The following is a 12,254-nucleotide window of genomic DNA, read 5'->3' as shown; positions in this document are numbered from 1 at the left end:
CCCGCCACCTTAGGTGTACGTGGCTGGCGCCTTAGCTGGTTGAGCTATAGGCGCCGAGCCTGACCTGCAGTTTTCTTTTTTTGTTTGGTTATTTCTTGATTTGGGTTTCATATTAATATTGGCTTTGTGGAATAATTTGAGGAAGATTGCCTTCATCTTAGTGTTATGGAACAGTTTCAGTAGGATAGGTACCTGTTCTTTTTTGTAGGAATGTTAGAATTTGGCCATAATTTTGTCTGGTATTAGGATTTTTGTGGTGTTGCCAGAAAGTTTTTTTTTTGTTGTTGAGACAGCATCTCACTATGTCACCCTCCGTAGAGTGGCATGGCGTCAAAGATCATGGCAACTTCAAACTCTTGGGCTTAAGCGATTCTCTTGCCTCAGCCTCTTGAGTAGTGCTAGAAAGATTTTTATTGTGTATTCTCGCTACTTGATATTGGTTTGTTCAGGGAATCTATTTCTTTCTGATTCAAGGTTGTGTGGTTGCATGTTTCCAAAAACATATCCATTTTCTCCAGATTTTCTAGTTTGTGTGCATAGAAGTGTTTGTAATAGTCTCATGACTATTTTCAAGTGTATTGTTTAGTGTGGAATGTATACTCACAATGCTGTGCAATGAATCCTCACAATTCTTTTTTTTTGAGACAGAGTCTCACTCAGTCACCCTGGGATCGAGTGCCATGGCATCATAGCTCACAGCAATCTCAAACTCTTGGGCTCAAGTAATTCACTTGCCTCAGCCTCCCAAGTAGCTTGGACTACAGGCACCTGCCACAACACCCGGCTATTTTTAGAGACCGGGTCTTGCTCTGGCTCAGGCTAGTCTAGAACTCCTGAGTTCAAGCAATTGAACTGCCTTGGCTGCCTTGGCTTCCCAGGGTGCTGGGACTACAGGCATGAGGCACTTTGCCCAGCCTTTCACAATTCTTCACTTTGCAAAACTGAAACTCCTTACCCATTTCCCCTTCACTGGGTTCTTGGCAACTACCCTTCTACTTTCTGTCTCTATAAATTAGACCACTTGAGGTACCTAATATGAGTGAATTATACAGTATTTGTTTTTTTGTGACTGGCTTATTTTACTTAGCATGTCCTCAAGGTTTATCTATGTTGTATTATGTGTCAGGATTTCTCTCTTTTAAGGGCTGCATAATATTCCACTGTCTGTCTATACTCATTTAATTTATTCATTCTTCTATCTGTGGATACTTGAATTGTTTCTACCTTTGGCTACTGTGAATAATGCTGCTATGGCCATAGGTGTGCCAATATTCTTTGAGACTCTGCTTTCAATTCTTTTGGATATATATATGCAGAAGTCTGTGACTTATTTTTATTTATTTTTTTTTGAGACAGAGTTTCAAGCTGTTGCCCTGGGTAGAGTGCGTGGTGTCACAGCTCACAGCAACCTCAAACTCTTGGGCTTAAGTGATTCTCTTGCCTCAGCCTCCCAAGTAGCTGGGACTACAGGTACCCACCACAATGCCCAGCTATTTTTGTTGTTGTTGCAGTTGTCATTGTCATTTCAGCAGGCCCAGGCTGGGTTTGAAGCTGCCAGCCTCTGTGTATGTGGCTGGTGCCCTACCCACTGAGTAAGGGTGCTGCCCTATTTATTTTTAAATACAACTAAAAAGAGAAATTGAAATTAAGTTCTTACCATAGCCTTCCTTTCCATATGCAAATGAGGGGGGTATAATCACTTTCCTCTTTTCTCCAGGGCACATATCCATCATAGCAATGTCTAGGCCTTTTATGACTTGTCCAACACCAAGAACAAACCATTTGGGGTGGCCTTCATTTTGTGTCCGGCTATAAAAAAAAAAATACTTAGTTAAGCTAATTTTAAGAAATCAAACTTTAAAATATAGCTGGGCATTTAAAATTGGAGTCCTCTGGCTTAGAGCCTGTACCTCACTGGTATACTCAGTGGCCAAGTACACCTGGGCTGGCAGGTACGCACCCTGCCCAGGCCTGCTAAACAACAATGACAACAACAACAAAAAAATAGCTGGGCGTTGTGGTGGGCATCTATAGTCCCAGCTACTTGGGCAGCTGAGGCAAGACAATTGCTTAAGCCCAAGAGTTTGAGGTTGCCGTGAGCTGTGACCCCACAGAACTCTACTGAGAGCAACATAGCGAGACTTTGTCTCAAAAAAAAAAAAAAAATTGGAGTCCTCTGTAGCATCTTTTCTTTCCTCATATTGGCAATTTTCTAACCCCCTTGATGGGGTATTTGGTTTAAACTTTGCTGTAATTGCCATAAAAAAGTATGATTTGCCCAAAGCTAGTCATTAGGAGTCATCTCATTTTCTTTTTTACTGTTGTTTTCAACAGCTACCTTTTTAATGGGTCTCCAGCCCCTAACCAGCTGGATGGCTTGTACAAATAACTCAGTTAACTTCCCTGGGTTTGTTCTAAAAAATGATGGAGCAGGTTTAGCCTCCAAAGGTCATTTTTACAGTTATTTAAATATTTCTTGTTAAATTTCTCTATTTTATTCTAAGTGGGAAGAGCAAACATTTCCCAATCGTATCTTTATATGTAATAATACACACTAAGATAAAAAATCCTACTTCTGAGCAGTAACCATGAATTTAACAGCCAGCCAGCGGGATGAGGGGAGCATAAAGGAGGAGCAGGGCCCAGCATAAGTCACAAAGGAAGTCTCTGCTGTACTGCTGTCTTGATACAGTTAGGAAAAGGCTCCCAGCTTGTAAAAATTGTGCCAAAATAAAGTCTCTTTAATTATCCTATGTAGTCTTCTGTAAAGACTCCAACTCTTGGCAAAAAAAAAAAAAAAAAAAATCCTTACAGGTAGTACCTTGATTTAATTCTTGAAATCCTAGGGATAGTGGTGGTGCTCAGAGATGTGTGGATGTAGTGTATTTTTGATAATCTCTGGGGTCAACATTTTCAAAAAAGTTAAAAATATTTAGTTTATTAGAGAACTACTACCATACAATCTGATTTTTCTCCCCATGAATAAAAGACCCCACTCTTACTGTTTAAAAAACACAAAACCCCAAACAACAAACAAGACGACCAATTAATTAGGCTTCTGGTTGGTAGGAAGGGGGGAGACCTTGGGCATCCACCAAACGCGGAAGTAGTTCACAGCATTTCCTACCTGCAGTAAAATTTCGAGCCGTCTTTAGCCAAGTAGCCATCGTAATGGGCGTTTAGTAGGTCTCCCTTTTTGCTTGTCTTAGAGCAGTTTTCTGGCCGATGCAAAACTTCTATTTTTACTTCTTCTGTATTCTCCTCTTTCTTTTGTCCCTGAGTCATAAAAAAGCCCCACAGGTAAAAGAAAATGACTAATCTAAATAACAAATTCATGGTTACTCCCAATAGAACTACAAGATTCCTCGGGCGCGTGCTCGCTAGCTCCCCGCGGCTGCCCCAGCGGCCGAGTTCAGACGCGTGGCAGGCATTGTCTTACGTCACAAAGGGCCGGGCGGGGCTGTTCACGCGGCTCCGCCCCTCCGCCGGCCGCAAACGCTGCCCTGCGTGTTGGGGTCTGTGGCCCGGCGTAGGTCCCTCTGGTGTCTGGCACTGGTGTTGCTGCTCTCGGTCGCGAAGGTAGCCCCGCACGCTCGAACCGCTATTCCTCGCTAAACCCGCTATTTTACAGCCGCTTTCTTTAGCCTTGCGTACTAACGCTCGAGTTTCCAAAAACAATACTGACAAAGAACGAGACAAACTGTGATTGGGATAAGTCAGAATATGGTTGTCATTTATGGGTGAAAAAGCCTTTTCTTTAGGCTTCTAGGGAGGGGGATATTGGGAGTGGAGGCATTCTGGAAGAAGAGGGTGAAAATAGCCTTCTTTCTGGGTGTCTGGCGTGTCCTTGAAGCTCATTCTCAGCGTCGGAGTCATGCATCAAGGTTGAGTCACGCACAACCAAAGTGGGCTGGACTCAAAGGAACCGCTGCACTGGGGCTTCTGCGCAGCGTGACAGGAATTTGCACGCACCGACCTCAGCGACTCCGGAGCTGCCCCAGCTTGTGTTTCCTTCTCTCCTGGCTCGGGCCTCCTTTGGCTTTAAGGCCTCTAGCCGAGCAGGAAAGCTTTTGACTTCTTACCAGCCTTGTGAGATCTGTAGTTGTGCACATCAGACAAGGAAACTCGAGTATTGGGCATTTATTCTCAAGTATTACAGCTAATACCAACCGAGATTTAGCCAACTCTGACACACCTCCTCACCATTTTACTATGAAAACTTAAAAAACAGAAAAGTTGAATTTTACAGTGAATACTCAAATGCCCACGTCTAGATTTTATTGACATTGAACTATATCTGATTCATTACATCCATCCATCTCTCTATTCTTCTATCTTACCTTATTTCCAAGTGAATACCCAAAGTCTACCCCGGACGGAAGACCTGCGTAGGCCTGCGTCCCCCAAATTAGGTTCTAGGAGGAGAGATGTTATTCTACCTCAGTGAAAAGGAGCACTGGGCCTGCTTAATATGCTTTGCTTAAAGTTTGCAAAATTTCATTAATCTGAAAATTACTGTCAATTATGTGAGTTGAAGATCACTTCCAAGGGGGATTTTCAAAAACCACAGAGGCTTGGGGAAAGCCCCCATTTTTCTGACCAAAATGTCGAAGTTTAGTTCCCTGTTTTACTAACAAAATTGTTGCTATCCAAGGTTAATCATTGGCTTGAGAACGATTCCTTAGGGCTCCTCTCTTCTTGTGGGAGGATCCCGTGAACTGCACACTGTCTTCCTACGCGATAATTCCTAAGATCCTCTGAATATGAGAAGAATATGAAGCAAACAGAAATAGGAAGGATTTATTATCATTATTATTTTGAAGAAAAAAACAATCACCCAAAGGACTTGAGGAGTAGAAAATCCGAGGTGCCTAAATCGCCGCCCGCAGGACTAGTGCGCGGGGAGCTAGTGCTCGGGTGGGCCTGGCAACCGCGCGCGCAGCGGGGCTCCAAGGCCTCGGCCCGAAGAGGGAGAAGGAGGAGGAGGAGGAAGGCAGTCCCAGCCCGGGTCCGAGGGCGAGCAGCGCCCGCTCGCTTTCCTCGCGCAGCCTCCCGCACCGCTGCGGGGCCGCAGGCCGCGCCCGCTCCTCCAGCCCCGCCGCCGGGGAGGGGTTTCCCGAGACGATCCGGCCCCTTTCATCCAGGAAGTGAAAGCGACGTCGGGGTCAATGAAAACAAACGGGGAGCCCGGGGGGAAGGAAGGCAGGCGGGGAGGAGGAAGCGCCGGGCGTGGGAGGGAGCAGCCGGGCCGCGGAAGCGCGAGCGGAGAGGCCGGCGGCGGGCGCGTTTCTGCCGCTGCAGCGGGAGCGGCCGCCGAGGCTCACCCGGGGATGTCTGAGCCCGCGCCTCGCGGCCCCCGAGCTCCACGCGGCGCCCGCCGTCTCAGCCTCTAAGGGCCGCCACGTCCCGGCGGCGCGCGCGGGCTGAGGGCGGCGTCGTGCCGGCTGGGGGCGCCCGGGGACGGGGCTCGGACGGACCGCGAGGGGCTGCCCCAGGCTCCGCGCCTACCCAGCAGCGCGGCCGCGCCGGGCCAGGAGGATGCGCGGTGCGGGGCTGTGAAGCATGGAGGGGGTTCTGTACAAGTGGACCAACTATCTCACAGGTACGGGGGCTCGGGTGCTTCTGGGGACAGAGGGGAGAGGCACAGGGCTTGGGCGGGATTAGGCGGGGAGGCTTCAGAGAAGGCTCCCGCTCCCTTTTGGTGGCCCGCAGTGACCCTCTTAGCGAATTGGCTCTTCTTTCTTTGCCAGGGCTTAATCCCTGTCTCTGCCCCGGTAGAGCTTATCTGGCTCTTGCAAGGGAGGGTTCGAGACTGCGCACCTTCCCGAAGGTGGGAAGTGCGACCGACACTTGTTTACTCGGGTAATGGTACTTCTCTTTGCCGCCTATATATCGTCTGGAACAATTCCCAGCGTACCTACGTGTGTTTGTTGCACTCTCCATCCTTATTCACACTTAATATTAAGCATTTTGTTAATAATTGAGTTGCTGGAGTATTGGACGGGAATAGATCCTTTAAGATCAAGACTTAATTTTAAGAAATCTTTTCTGTATTTAATTTCCTTAGCACTTTATTTTAAAAAGTTCTCTTGCTGAAGTTCTTGGTTGGCAAGTATAATTTTAGAAGCTGTCTCCAGATAACGTTCTTTTAGCGATTATCAATGAAGTGTCTGTACAGTTCAGAATTCATCTAACTGAGAAATAGTGGAAGAAATGTAATACAGAGAAGGGAAAGCAGGCAAGGCAATTTCACCCTTGAAGTGGGTTGGAAAGAACTTCAAAAAGTTAGTTGTTTCTGCAGAAATGAGAGACCTGCGGGGAAGAGCCCCTTTCCATGGCTGTCAACGCCTTATCCTTAAATCTGTGTTAAATCAACCAACAGTAAAGGCAGTCATTTATTCTTTCAAGATCTCAGTCTCCTAAGGCTAGGTGATCAACTATTTTATTGTGGAGGTACCTTTCAACTCCAGAATTCTATGCTCTCACCATGTTAGAGTAATAATAATGGGTTTGAAATAAATTTGAATAGTAAACAGATTTTTTGGTCCACCACTTAGGCAAAATCTTGCCTTAAACACGTATTCACTGTGCTCAAAGTTTTGAACCTCTTAGTATATCGTGTGGTACACTCAACTTAGGTCCACCAGACCTTGTGCAAAATCTACACATAAATACTTTAAGGTATAAGTGCTGACCTATGCTTGCCCCTTGTTTTTGATTAATTAGATTGCTAAAGCCAGATTTATAGCAGCAAATGCTTTAATGTTTATGATATGCTAATGTTTTATTCCAACTAAAAAAAGACAAATATTTTTTATTAAGCATTTTCATATGGAAATGGTTGTGGCAGCACCATTTTACTCTTTGTTTGAGGGAAAGTGCTAAAGTTGTAGCTTTTTCCTCTCAGCACAGTTCATAAGCACAGTGTACTGGGAGGTCATGCCTGAGAAACCATTTATGCACACCCCAAAGCAATGGGCGATTATTGAAATGAGTCATAATTTAATACTTGAGGCAAAATTTGGCCTCCGTGATTTCCTCATCTCCTAAGGTACTGAGTACCAGCTGTTGAGCTTTTAACCACAGTGTACTTTAGATTTTAATCTTTGCAGTGCATGTAGTTAACATCTAGTCTGCATCATAGAAGTTTGCGGAAATGAAATCCTGTGTTTGGAAGAACTCTCTTTTTAAAATTTACATATGGCCTGAAGGCATGCCGATTATTAATTTTAGTTCATCTCAGGTCATAAGGATGAACGCTGTTCATACTAAGTGATCTTTAAGGACCCTTACAATAAATTATAGTGTTATTTGAGAATATTTTGTAGAGAATAAGGATTTTAGTAACAGCTAGTAATTTGAGATAAAAATAATGTACTTTTAAAAAAAATACCCATGAATCTTTTTCACAGGTACAGCCCTCTCTTATATAAATGTGTGAATCAATTAGAGATTGTTTCATTAAATATTTCTTCAACAAGGTGCGCAAGAGATAATTAATAGGCTTGATTAGATTAATGCATTCTGCCACACTTACCTTTCACGTTGCTATAAATTACTATGCTTATTATTTGTTTTAAAGAGATATTGAATTGCAGCTATATGGCTTTCAAAATCATAATTTGTTCTGTAGGCACACTTGACCTTGGGTAGAGTAGTTGATTTTTACCCTACCCTGTTTATAATTGTTTGCCAAGGTAAATTAGTGTTTGGAAAGATACTTGCACAAACATGCTGCACGTGTATACTGCCATGGATAATGAGTAATATCTCCCTTTTTGGTATTCATTTGTTTACTTATTATTATTTGAGAAATTGCTTTTTTTTGGCATCTGTTGTGTGCCAGGCACCAGTCTAGTTGCTGGGAATACAGTGCTCAACAAGGTAGATGAAATCCATATACCAAAAGAACCTCTAGGTGTGTGTGTGTTTGTTTTTTGCCAGGTCTTAATTAGGGGAGATTACAGTGTTTCATAAAAGTGAATTTTCCAGGAATATGAAACTTGCTTGTTTTATTTAAATTAGTTTGGACAAGTACCTTTCTAAACTGTATTATGACATTCTCTGCCTTCTTAAAGTATGCAAGTAAAATTTAACTTTTTTATCATGACTCAATGTTCAGGTAAAGCAGTGGTTCTCAACCTTCCTAATGCCATGGCCCTTTAATACAGTCCCTGTGGGTTGTGACCCACAGATTGAGAACCGATGAGGTAAAGTCTTTTGGAAAGGTAAGTCCTACATCTGTGATCAGAGTATAATGAGAACACACCTATCTACCTTGTCTTGATACTATTTGGCCCTGGAAAAACCAGATTAATCATATAGCAGGCTATGGCTGAAGTGACCAGGATTTGAATACCTACATTTTAAAAGTGGATACATTTTAGCTTGGTACACTTGTGTTGAGTCATGATTTAATTAGTGGTGGAAAGAACAAGGACAGTCACCCTGCTTCCAGCATGGTCATCATATTATTAGTCAGCGAACTATTGTGAACTATAGCATGTTTCAGAGAACACCAAATTTGGCTTGTGTGAGAAGTGGGAGTTGGGTACTGAGGAAAGCCACCATCCCTGTTACCAGCTTTGCCTTGGATCAAGTCTGATAGTCACAAAGAAACTATCAATTAAATGAATAACTGCAGTTTCTATCTTTTCTGCCCTAGGGGGCAGCTGCAGAGAAGGGAAATGGTGGTGGAGGGTGGCATAGGGAATCTGTTCTCTTACCATAGGGTATGTGGCTTCTGTCTAAAAGATGCATTCATTTAGCACTTACTATGTTCAAGGGAGTTTGCTTAGATCTGTATTTTCTAGGAGGAGAAAGGTCACACTGCAGAATTTAGAGGACTAGGTGAAACCTGAGAGGTCATCTTGTTGAACCTTTTCATTTTGGAGATAGGGAATTTTAGACATTCACTGACCTGAAAAGATTTTCCCCAGGTTATGGTTATCCAATTAAAGAATGATAATAAAGGTGGAGCCAGTTCCTCTTTTCTGTTGCTTTTTCCATTACTTTCATAACACCAACTCTGTTCCTTTTTCAGAAAAGAGGATAGTTCTGTACAGAGTCTTGTATAGGACTATTACTAAGGATGGGCCCTATGGATTTTTTTTTTTTTTTGAGACAGAGCCTCAAGCTGAGCCCCTGGGTAGAGTGCCCTGGCTTCACTGCTCACAGCAACCTCCAACTCCTGAGCTCAAGCGAGTCTCCTGCCTCACCCTCCCAAGTAGCTGGGATTACAGGTGCCTGCCACAACGCCTGGCTATTTTTTGGTTGTAGCCATTATTGTTGTTTGGCGGGCCCGGGCTGGATTCGAACCTGCCACCTTAGGTGTATGTGGCTGGCGCCTTAGCCGCTTGAGCCACAGGCGCTGAGCCGCCCTATGGATTATTAATAAGAAGGTTGTGAGCACCAGTACTGGGGCTGGCAGTTTTGAACCCCAGTCTTCTAAACAGACAAACAAACAAAACAAAAAAAAGGTTGTGAGCCAGAAGAACAGTATTACTTCCTGTGTTTATGTTAATCTAGAGGTTTGTCCAGAAATCTCTCCCAACAAAGTAGAGATTAATGCAAAAACATTTTGAGTAAGTCTTGGCCATTAAAAATTTCATTGTTGAAATATTATTTGAGAGCCAAGAAATAATGTGATAGCAGGTTTTGAAATAAGATTTGTTTTTTTTTTTTTGTTTGAGACAGAGTCTCACTCTGTCACCCTGGGTAGCATATACTGGCATCATAGTTCATAGCGACCTTAAATTCCTGGGCTCAGTTGATCCTTTTGCCTTAGCCTCCTGAGTAGCTGGGACTACAGGTACCTGCCACAATGCTTGGCTGTTTTTTTTTGTAATTTTAATAGAGATGGGGTCTCGTTTTTTGCTTAGGCTGGTCTTGAAATGCTGAGCTCAGATGATCCACCTGCCTTGGCCTCCCAGAGCTTTAGGATTACAGGCATGAGCCACTGCCCTCTGACTGAAATCACAGTTTTCTTTGTGATAAAAATAATTTCTTTCTGTATTAACCTTTTGTTGTTTATGATCTTTGTAGGTTGGCAGCCTCGTTGGTTTGTTTTAGATAATGGAATCCTATCCTACTATGATTCACAGGATGATGTTTGCAAAGGGAGCAAAGGAAGTATAAAGATGGCAGTTTGTGAAATTAAAGGTGAGTCCATATATAGGATTCCAGGAATTTGAGGTCGTGGTAGTAAGGGGTTCCCCACCATACTCAGAACAAGAGAAAAACAGCATTTCTAACCACTTAGGGATTCTCTAATGCCATTTATATTCTCAGCAATTGGGAATGGCATTTAACATTGTTAAACATTGTTTTTGATATTTGGGCCTCTATAAATACACTTTGAATTGAAATGCACAATACTTGTGCTGGTCTTCCAATTTGGATTTGACAAACAATTTCTTTCTTTGCTTTTTTTTTTTTTTTTTGACAAACAATTTCTTTTTTTTTTTTTTGAGACGGAGCCTCAAGCTATCACCCTGGGTAGAGTGCCATGGCATCACGCTCACAGCAACCTCCAACTCTTGGGCTCAAGCGAGTCTCCTGCCTCACCCTCCCAAGTAGCTGGGACTGCAGGCGCCTGCCACAATGCCTGGCCATTTTTTGGTTGCAGCCATTATTGTTGTTTGGCGGGCCCGGGCTGGGGATTCGTACCCGCCACCTTAGGTGTATGTGGCTGGCGCCTTAGCCGCTTGAGCCACAGGCACTGAGCCGACAAACAATTTCTTATGGATACTTTAGTGTCTGCATTGAGTCTATAAGCCTTCTGTTTCATTGTACAAAGTTATAGTAAAAGTAGTAAGCTGAGCTATAGAGATGATGGGGATAGCTCTGTAGGGTTTTGTTAAAATACGAAGTCAGAGTCATAAATTGGTTTTTTACTGAATTTGGAGATAAGCTTCTCTGGGTGATAGAGGTTGTTTCCTTTACTTCTAAAAGGGGAGCAATAAAATAATAGGTTATGCTGTAATTTTCATGAAGGAAGATTTCTTAGACCATTGATTCATTTGTATGTGTGGTTGGGTGTGTGGGGTGGAGGTAGGTAGAGTAAAATCAGATAAAATGGTAATTATTTCTATGGAATTCTTCTTCAAAGACAACTGAAAGAAAAACCCTTAAACTCCCTGTCGGCCTTTCTCACTGCTCCTTCGTAGCTTGAATATTTGTGAAGGGTAGTTTCTTTGACATGGTGAGCTATTGGTCAGAGCTACCAAATGCTCCAGAATTATCTTACTGCTCTATGCATTTTCTTACTTAAGTTATACCAAAGCAGCAGCTAATGTGTTGTGTGCTCATTTTCCAGGGCTGCATTGCTCCTTTTGTGTGATTTTGTGGTAGTTTTTAGTAGGATTTAGCCTTGTAGACAAAGGAGAATTTCTGCTTTGGGTGCTGATCCTTTAGCTGTATGTCTGCTGCTGCTTTTTTTTTTTTTTTTGGCAGTTTTTTTTGGCCCGGGGTCGGGTTTGAACCCACCACCTCTGGTATATGGGTCTGATGCCCTACTCCTTTGAGCCATAGGTGCCACCCTGTCTGCTTCTTGACTTTCACCTCAGGTCTGCCATCATTAGGTCTCTAACAGTAACAGTAATTCTCTACTTAGAGCAGATCAGTGTCATCCAGGTAGCCTTCTACACCCTTCAGGTGCCTGCCAGGTGATTGTATCCTGCCTTCTTTAGCTAAGAATTACTGCTGGTCTATTAGAAGGGAGTCCTGCCTATATGAGAAAAAGAAACACAGTAGCCTGGTACATATATGTTATTTCATCTTCTTTAAAATACATGGAACATAATTGTTTTTTATTTTTAATAAGTATACTGAAATGTGTACCAATATCTGTTGGCTTTCAGTGGACTCAATTTTTTGATTTATGTGCCCACTTTCTTTTTTTTTTTTTTTTTTAGAGACAGAGTCTCACTTTGTCACCCTCAGTAGAGTGCCATGGTGTCACAGCTCACAGCAACCTCCAGCTCTTGGGCTTAGGTGATTCTCTTACCTTAGCCTCCTGAGTAGATGGGACTACAGTCACGTGCCACAACGCCCGGCTATTTTTTGTTGCAGTTTGGCTGGGGCTGGGTTCGAACCTGCCACCCTCAGTATATGGGGTTGGCGCCCTACTCACTGAGCCACAGGTGCCACCCATATGTGCTCACTGTCAGTGACACCGTCATTACCAGTGTTTCAGAACTCTTTTTGGGATTGTCTTATGAACCAGTTTATAAATCACACAAGCAAAGCACATT

The 12,254-nt window shown here is 43.3% G+C and overlaps 2 protein-coding genes across 2 annotated transcripts in view; one reads left to right on the top strand and one right to left on the bottom strand.

The window, feature by feature from the left end:
* The window catches only part of FKBP7 (FK506 binding protein 7), a 17,064-nt gene extending 13,604 nt beyond the window's left edge, over nucleotides 1–3,460 (bottom strand). Inside the window, exons 1-2 of the mRNA XM_003791478.3 lie at nucleotides 3,128–3,460; nucleotides 1,658–1,809 (exon numbers count right to left, since the gene is read on the bottom strand). Of these exons, the coding sequence (XP_003791526.1) occupies nucleotides 1,658–1,809; nucleotides 3,128–3,336 (361 nt within the window). The 5' untranslated portion in view covers nucleotides 3,337–3,460. The remainder of the gene's footprint in view (nucleotides 1–1,657; nucleotides 1,810–3,127) is intronic.
* Nucleotides 3,461–5,149: 1,689 nt separating this feature from the next.
* PLEKHA3 (pleckstrin homology domain containing A3) overlaps nucleotides 5,150–12,254 on the top strand; it is a 28,521-nt gene continuing 21,416 nt past the window's right edge. The window contains exons 1-2 of the mRNA XM_023514157.1: nucleotides 5,150–5,602; nucleotides 10,045–10,161. Coding sequence (XP_023369925.1) covers nucleotides 5,563–5,602; nucleotides 10,045–10,161 — 157 coding nt within the window. The 5' untranslated portion in view covers nucleotides 5,150–5,562. The remainder of the gene's footprint in view (nucleotides 5,603–10,044; nucleotides 10,162–12,254) is intronic.

Source organism: Otolemur garnettii, unplaced genomic scaffold (assembly GCF_000181295.1).
Source record: "Otolemur garnettii isolate 467f Iridium unplaced genomic scaffold, OtoGar3 scaffold00048, whole genome shotgun sequence".
NCBI classification, from domain to species: domain Eukaryota; kingdom Metazoa; phylum Chordata; class Mammalia; order Primates; family Galagidae; genus Otolemur; species Otolemur garnettii.
The sequence above is the reverse complement of the archived record's forward strand: the minus strand, read 5'-3'. Positions and strand labels throughout refer to the sequence as shown.